The sequence below is a fragment of the Cyclopterus lumpus genome, chromosome 18 (genome assembly GCF_009769545.1).
Source record: "Cyclopterus lumpus isolate fCycLum1 chromosome 18, fCycLum1.pri, whole genome shotgun sequence".
Classification (NCBI taxonomy): domain Eukaryota; kingdom Metazoa; phylum Chordata; class Actinopteri; order Perciformes; family Cyclopteridae; genus Cyclopterus; species Cyclopterus lumpus.
This window is the reverse complement of record NC_046983.1, coordinates 2,210,001-2,217,500: the sequence shown is the minus strand read 5'-3', so window position 1 is coordinate 2,217,500 and position 7,500 is coordinate 2,210,001. Positions and strand designations below refer to the sequence as shown.

Here is a 7,500-nt window from a genome sequence, read left to right as displayed (position 1 = left end):
GCACGTCAGTCCACCGCTTCAATGCAACTTGAGGTCAGGCGAGGTCACAGGGGGTCACACGGGGTCACACGGGGTCACACGGGGTCACAGGGGGTCACACGGGGTCACACGGGGTCACAGGGGGTCACACGGGGTCACACGGGGTCACACGGGGTCACACGTGGTCACACGGGGTCACACGGGGTCACACGTGGTCACACGGGGTCACACGGGGTCACATGGGCCACAGCAACGGGTCAACAGTTTTTACGCAACAGTCTTGTCCCATTTATCAGGTTCACAGCTTCCTGCCTTCAGTGAAGTCGACTGTTAGAACCGTGTGTGTGTGTGTGTGTGTGTGTGCGTGTGTGTGTGTGTGTGTGTGTGTGTGTGTGTGCGTGAGTGTGTGTGTGTGTGCGTGTGTGTGTGTGTGCGTGTGCGTGTGTGTGTGTGTGTGCGTGTGTGTGTGTGTGTGTGTGCGTGTGCGTGTGTGTGTGTGTGTGTGTGTGTGTGTGTGTGTGTGTGTGGTTGCTCTTGGCCTCTTCTTGTATTTTATATTAGAAACTAACAAAGACGTTTACAATCTTTCACCATTTATTTTATATCTTCCAAGTCTCCCATTTCATTTGACTCCAAAGCGTTATATCTGTTATAAATATATATATATATATATATATATATATATATATATATATCAATATATATATATATATATTGATATATCAATATCTGAACTGCAATGAAGCGTTTCCATCTCCTAAAATCATGGAAAGCAGCAATTGAGCAAAGAGAGCTCGTTAGAAAAAGAGGAAGACTGAACGGAGGAGGAGAAGAAAGGAAATGAGGCAAGCGGCCGCTGATGACACCTTGAGTTGTGACATTGTGGTCGGAGCTGCAGGTGAGAGTGAAGGAACGTTCCTTCATGTTCTACGTTCACAGAACGTTGCGCAAGTGAAAAGGACAGGAAATTCCATATTAAGAAAGCTTTATTTTAAGTTAACAAATGTTGTCTTTTGCTTTTTGAAAAGTAAAAAAAAATACAATATATTTGATAATTTACATATCCAAACTAACACGTTGTTTAGGCATAAAGGACACGACCAGAAATCATATAAAATATACAACATTTCTTTGATTAGAAAAACAAGCAAACACATGAAAGAAGGTTTTCTGGGTGATGGTTATTTTTTGCCAGTTAACAGTCCTTTTCAAACCATGCTAGCAGCTTGCATGCTAGCATGGTGCTAGCAGCTCGTATGGTGCTAGCAGCTTGCATGGTGCTAGCAGCTTGCATGGTGCTAGCAGCTCGCATGCTAGCATGGTGCTAGCAGCTTGCATGGTGCTAGCAGCTCGCATGGTGCTAGCAGCTCGCATGGTGCTAGCAGCTCGCATGGTGCTAGCAGCTCGCATGGTGCTAGCAGCTCGCATGGTGCTAGCAGCTCGCATGGTGCTAGCAGCTCGCATGGTGCTAGCAGCTCGCATGGTGCTTGCATGCTAGCATGGTGCTAGCAGCTCGCATGGTGCTAGCAGCTCGCATGGTGCTCGCATGCTAGCATGGTGCTAGCAGCTTGCATGGTGCTAGCAGCTTGCATGGTGCTAGCAGCTCGCATGGTGCTAGCAGCTCGCATGGTGCTAGCAGCTCGCATGGTGCTAGCAGCTCGCATGGTGCTAGCAGCTCGCATGGTGCTTGCATGCTAGCATGGTGCTAGCAGCTCGCATGGTGCTAGCAGCTTGCATGGTGCTAGCAGCTCGCATGGTGCTAGCAGAACCCGTGGGATTTACCCCTCGGGACATGAACGTGGGTACAAAATAAGTAACATTTTTTATTTCATTGGATAAGTGATGACTTTGAGCCTCTCTGGTGGCAAAGTCACCATGATCCAACCTCTGGGGACCGCGAGCGTGTGTCTGATTAATGAGTTGAATGAAAAGCCCTTTTTAGTCGTTCTGCTGAACTCCGGTGAGAGTCTTGAGTTCGGGCTCGTCGCCCTCTCGGCCCGCCACGCCGCCGCCGCCGCGCTCCTCGCTCTTGCCTTTGAACGGCCTCCCCAGCTTGACGGACAGCGTGTTCAGGACGGAGCTCTCGTCCGGCGAGGATCCGCTGCGGCTGGCGAGGCCGCCGCGGGCGAAGGTGGACGTGGTCCGGCTCTCCGAGTTGGTGGCCTCGAAGAGCCTCCCCATGAAGCTGAGGCCCGCCTGGCGGATGTGCGAGCTGCCGGCGAACACGTACAGGATGGGGTTGACGGCGCTGCTGAAGTACGCGAAGGCCGTGACGTTGGGGCGGGCCGTGCGGGCGGCGGCGAGCACCGATTGGCTGCCTTGCAACAAACCCACCACCTGGAGGATGGAGAGGGAGGTCAGAAGGAGGTAGACACACACAGCCCTTCCAGCTACGGTCCGTACGAGTCGACATATTTACTGCTGCATGTTTCACACTAAAAGCCACAAGGAGGAAACGCGGCCCTCTGAGTGGCTTTGAAGGCTTTTATTGTGAAATGACTGTGCAGGAAGCAGTTGAGTAAAAAGTTACTCTATTTAAAAATGTACAGTGGATGAAGAAAAAAACATATATATTTATATTTATATATAATTTAATTAATTATTATTTTTTTAATTATTAATTAATTAATTATATATTATTTTTTTATTTATATATATTTATATTTATATATAATTTAATTAATTATTATTTTTTAATTATTAATTAATTAATTATATATAATTTTTATATTTATATATATTTAATATATTTATATTTATATATATTTCATTGTTGTAAGCAGCATTGAACAGTTGACAGTCCAGAATGGAGGTTTTAAAAGGTGCTTTTATAGGTTTAAAGACAGTAATGTGTCATAACCGTTCAGGGTTAATCATTTGAATGTCCTGTTATTGAATAACGGGACATTAAAATGATTAATAAGCACTTCATAAACACCACATCATCCCACTCCGTCACCTCTATGATGTTCACGATGTGATAGGGCAGCCAGAAGATGGCGAAGGCGCAGATGATCATCACGATGAGGCGGCTGCCTTGGCCGCGGCGCTGGAACTTGGCGCTCTGCAGCCGGCAGATGACGCCGGAGTAGCAGGTGTTGATGAGGCTGAAGGGCAGCAGGCAGGCCGTGATGGTCTCAAACAGGTACTGGAACACCTGGTGGCCCACGCTGCCCCAGTGGTACAGCACGCAGTAGCTCACGGACACGTTGTGGGACGTCTTGCTCAGAACGCTTCGGGAGAGGAAGAAGAAACACTTGGAACCTCGTTCGCCTCATTCAGATGTGCACAGAAGTTTGGGGTCACCCAGACAATTTAGTGTTTCCATGAAGAACTCACACTTCTATTTATCAAATGAGTTGCAAAATGAATAGAAAATATAGTCAAGTCATTGACAAGGTCAGCAATAATGCTTTATATTTTAAATATCAATGTTGTTCTTCAAACTTTGCATTCATCAAAGAATGCTCCATTTGCAGCAGTTTTATAGCTTCTCTCACTAGCATGTTTTCAGCTGTGCTAACATCATTGCACAAGGGTTTTCAAGGGTTTTCAAGGGTTTTCAAGGGTTTTCTAATCATCGTTAGTCTTCTCAGAACACAATGTACCATTAGAACACTGGAGTGATAGTTGTGGAAATGGGCCTCTATACACTCTGTAGACATGTCATTAAAAACAGACGTCATTACCACATTAACAATGTATAGAGTGTATTTCTGATTAATTTAATCTTATATTGAAGAAAACAGTGCTTTTCTTTGACATTTCTAAGTGACAATTGAGAGAAAAAGCTTCCGAGTTGGTTGATTAGTGACCTGAAGGAAACCACAACAGATTATCTCCTCTTGGAGCTCTGAAGCTGGAGATAAGGAGGAAGACGAGGCCGGATGTTTAACCCGAAAGGTGTTCTTCTTCTTCTACGGCCGTGGTTCATTTGAACACGTAGGCTTAAAAAAAAACTGAAGATTTGGCTTCGACAATATAATTTTCAGAAATATTTTTTGCTGTTAGTCTGCCTCCTAAACTGCGTCACACTGGCTTTGAAAATGGAGGAAATTAATTAAACTAATTATATTATTATTAATTAATTATTATAAGTAAATTAAAAATTATTGTTATTAACTTAAACAAATTATTATTATTATTATTAACTTTAAAAATGAATTAACTTATAATAAGTTAATACATTTTTAAAGTTAATAATATTTTTTATTTTTTTGCCAACATTCTCTAGCAGCATAAGAAAAAAGCCATTTATTTATTCTTATAAATATTTATTGTCTACAATAAGATTTTTCCACTGTTTACTATTTAAGCTATTTTTTCTTTTTTCTTTACTATTTTTACAATTTATTTTTGTTCTTTGTTATCTTCTCATCTATGACCCAAACATATCTTAATTGTTACGTATAATAAATATTGGACACCTGAGTTAACGCTAAAAAATGACAACGTGGAATAAAAGAAATGGATTTCTTTCATCTTTTTGACCCCTCTGCTCTGCAGCAGCACCGCCGACCCAGAGAGGACCTTTCCGTCTCACCTGCGGTAGAAAGGTGCCGGCAGCGCCAGGGCGAAGGCCAGCGCCCAGACCACCAGCAGCAGGACCAGCAGGGTGTTCTTGGTCCTCATCCTCTGCGACAGGAAGGGCCTGGTCACGGCCAGCCAGCGGTCCATGCTCATCAGGCAGATGAGGTAAATGGACACGTACATGTTGGTCGCCGACAGGTAGTGCACCAGCTTGCACGCCGCCGAGCCGAACTCCCAGCGGCTCACGGCCAGGTAGCGCAGGAACAGGGGGGCGCCGAGCAGCACGGAGGCGTCCGCCAAGGCCAGGTTCAGCACCAGCAGGCAGGTCACCGAGCGCTTCTTCACCCGGCAGTACACGGACCACGCCACGAACAGGTTCCCGGGGAAGCCCAGCACGAAGGCCAGGGTCAGGATGGCTATGCCGACCTGGTTGCTGAGGGGCATAGAGGAGGAGGAGGGCGGCGGCGAGGCGGTGGCGTTGGGCGCCATCGCGGGAGCAGAAAGCCTCTGTGGCAACGCGAACCGCCGTGGATCTGACAACACGACCTTCTGACGCGGGGCAGGAAACAGGAAGCGTTGCGTTAAACGTGTTCCAGGCGTTCGATGTGTGTCAACGCACCGGGGGAACGTTGCGCAACGCGTTCGCCGTTACTCGGAACGACGTGTTTCTGGGTCGGCTGCAGACGTCACGAGAGAGGTCAAAGGTCACGAGTCTCCGCCGACACGGTTTTTTTAAAAATAAAAACGGTGTTACTTTATTTTTTTTAAGTTCTAAGCTCGAATTCAAACTTTCTGAAATGTTTAAATGGAAAAGTTTCCTCCCGTCAGCTCATTACACGTTTACAAATATATCTGAGCAACATATATGTTGAATTCATGTGTTATATTACATAACGGTGATTATGAAAGAGGATGTGATAATCACGTGGTAACGTATCACAGCACCATGCACAGAGAAATATGTATTTGACCTGAAAGACTGATTATATTCCATTTATTGCATGTTTTGATTATTTGTATTTATTTATTTTTTGCCATTTCTTCGTCCCAACAAGTCCAAGAAAAAAGGAAAAATCAGAACTCATCAGAACACTGAAATAAAAAATAAAAATCCCACGTTTCATGAAACCAGCCAGCAGCTCATGACGTTTCCTCTGCTCCTTTATGAACCTGTTTTAATAACTTATACTATTATATATTTAATAACCACATAAAGAGACGGAAGAGCATAAAACACCTTTATCAAACTCGACTAGCACTCGTGTCACAAAACTAAAATATGATTCACAAAAAGTCTCATGCGGACATTTAGAATATGTTAAATGTTACGAAACGTCCAACTAAAATGTAGTTATTGGGATATTTAAATCAATCTAATTTGCATACTGACCTTCAGCTGATTTAACTCCCAAAAGGTGACCGGTGCTCCTCTACAGCTCGTGGCCTGTCGGGCTTCTCCTCTCTGGCTCTGAGCGCTGGGTGTGGACCAACCACCCAGAAGACTACAGATATTGAGTAAGAGGGTTCGAGTTCAGGGAAAACCCGGAGACCACAGGAAGCCAGCTGGCGCTCACTCGGTTTGCGGCAGCGCGTTACTTTTTTTTTTTTGGTGTCATTTTTTTGTTGAGGAGGAAGAGAACATTGTGTTGTGAAACCGACGGCGTCGTTTTCCGTAATGAACGGGAATGTAAAACAATAACATAATAATGAGTGTGTGTGTGTGTGTGTGTGTGTGTGTGAATATTCCTGCGAACTGTCAAGATCGTGTCGAGACACGAGTGTTAAAAATCTGGTATCTGTGTCGTCACCAGACTTCAAAATGTCCAGCTCATTGCGTAACACACGAACCTCTCTTTTTCTAAGAAGAAAAAAATTAAATTAAAATGATTCACTTCATTCCAGTTCATTGTCGTCTCCTTAAAGCTGCACCAGTCAACACGTTCATGCCGGCAATGAAATCGAATGTGATGTGCAACGGGTGACAAACAGTGAATCACCCCGTCAGCCCAACGCTGTATTTATGTTTTCTTTCAGCTCATTTTCTTTATTTTATTTTTTTACGGCACACAACATTATGGTTTCCATTCCCTGTTCTCATGGTCTCATGAGCATCAAACGACACGTCCACCGTATCACCTCCAGAGGGTCATTGTTGTGTTTACAGCTTGCTCTCTACTGCCCCCGTGTGGCCAGAAATAAAACAGCTTTAAAACAGACCAACAGATGGAAGAAGCTCTGGATTTGTGCTCGTCACTGAGGGAATAGAGTGTGTCCTCGCTCCGGTGCTTACAGCAGGCGTTGTCAAAAAAACAAAAACATTGCATTAACAAACAAAAAATCCATAAAAAAAGATCCATAAGGCACCGCCGGGGTCCTGGATGATACTCCACATTTCTCTCCACATGAAACACAGTTCAGAGCAGAGCGAGGTTCATATCTCAGCCTATAAACAGCTGTGTTTTAAGCACCGGCTCAAAAGGATGCATCAGGCCGCCAGCTGACCCAGGACCAGCGTGTCTTTCCTTGAGTGGCAGTAACCAGCTGGGGGGGTGGGGGGGGGGGGGGGGACACCGGCTTCCAGCCCGCGGAGCCTCGTGTCCTCTACTTACCGTTCTTCACCGGTTTGGTGTTAGAGTTCGAGTTGGTGACCGACTCCGGGTCTTTGTCCTTCAGCATGACGGCGTCGGCGTCCTTCTCTTTGTCGCGGCTGTTCTGGCTGTTCTGGCGGCTCTTCCTGGTGGCCGAGTCCAGCCCCGTGCCCTCGAACAAGCGGGCCATGAACGCCAGGCCCTCGCGCCGGATGTACGACTTCCCCGCGAAGAAGTAGAGCACCGGGTTGGCACAGCTGCTGATGAAGGCGATGGACGAGGTGACGGCACGGCTCTTGTGCCAGATGGTGTTCAGCCTGCCGGTGGAGAGCAGAACGGCTCAGAGACGATACCACAGTGTGCAAAGTTAGGCGGGTGGTTTCCACCTGTTCCCACGATGCTA

At 45.8% G+C, this 7,500-nt stretch overlaps 2 protein-coding genes across 4 annotated transcripts in view; both read right to left on the bottom strand.

Annotated features, from left to right (window-relative positions):
• Positions 1 to 1,578: 1,578 nt before the first annotated feature.
• ltb4r (leukotriene B4 receptor) lies at positions 1,579 to 6,239 on the bottom strand. Of its 2 annotated transcripts, none has more exons than XM_034556878.1 (4): positions 5,900 to 6,239; positions 4,523 to 5,058; positions 2,939 to 3,212; positions 1,579 to 2,316 (listed from the first exon to the last, which is right to left on the bottom strand). In XM_034556878.1, the coding sequence occupies exons 2-4, from the start codon at positions 4,996 to 4,998 to the stop codon at positions 1,918 to 1,920; spliced, it is 1,149 nt and encodes a 382-aa protein (XP_034412769.1). In that variant the 5' UTR covers positions 4,999 to 5,058; positions 5,900 to 6,239; the 3' UTR covers positions 1,579 to 1,917. The 2 variants fall into 2 exon arrangements, with proteins under 2 accessions (XP_034412769.1, XP_034412771.1); XM_034556880.1 differs by having other exon boundaries at positions 4,523 to 5,055; positions 5,900 to 6,238.
• Positions 6,240 to 6,326: 87 nt separating this feature from the next.
• Positions 6,327 to 7,500, bottom strand: part of LOC117747554 (leukotriene B4 receptor 1-like) — an 8,426-nt gene continuing 7,252 nt past the window's right edge. For both annotated transcript variants that reach the window (XM_034556885.1, XM_034556886.1), the window contains one exon: positions 6,327 to 7,414. In XM_034556885.1, the coding sequence (XP_034412776.1) occupies positions 7,111 to 7,414 (304 nt within the window). In that variant the 3' untranslated portion in view covers positions 6,327 to 7,110. The remainder of the gene's footprint in view (positions 7,415 to 7,500) is intronic.

Coding starts and splice junctions, on each gene's coding strand:
- ltb4r (XM_034556878.1), bottom strand. CDS start 4,998: ATGGCGCCCAACGCCACCGCCTCGCCGCCGCCCTCCTCCTCCTCTATG. Junction 3,213..4,522: donor CCGGCACCTTTCTACCGCAG/GTGAGACGGAAA, acceptor CCTCTCCCGAAG/CGTTCTGAGCAAGACGTCCC. Junction 2,317..2,938: donor ACATCGTGAACATCATAGAG/GTGACGGAGTGG, acceptor TCCATCCTCCAG/GTGGTGGGTTTGTTGCAAGG.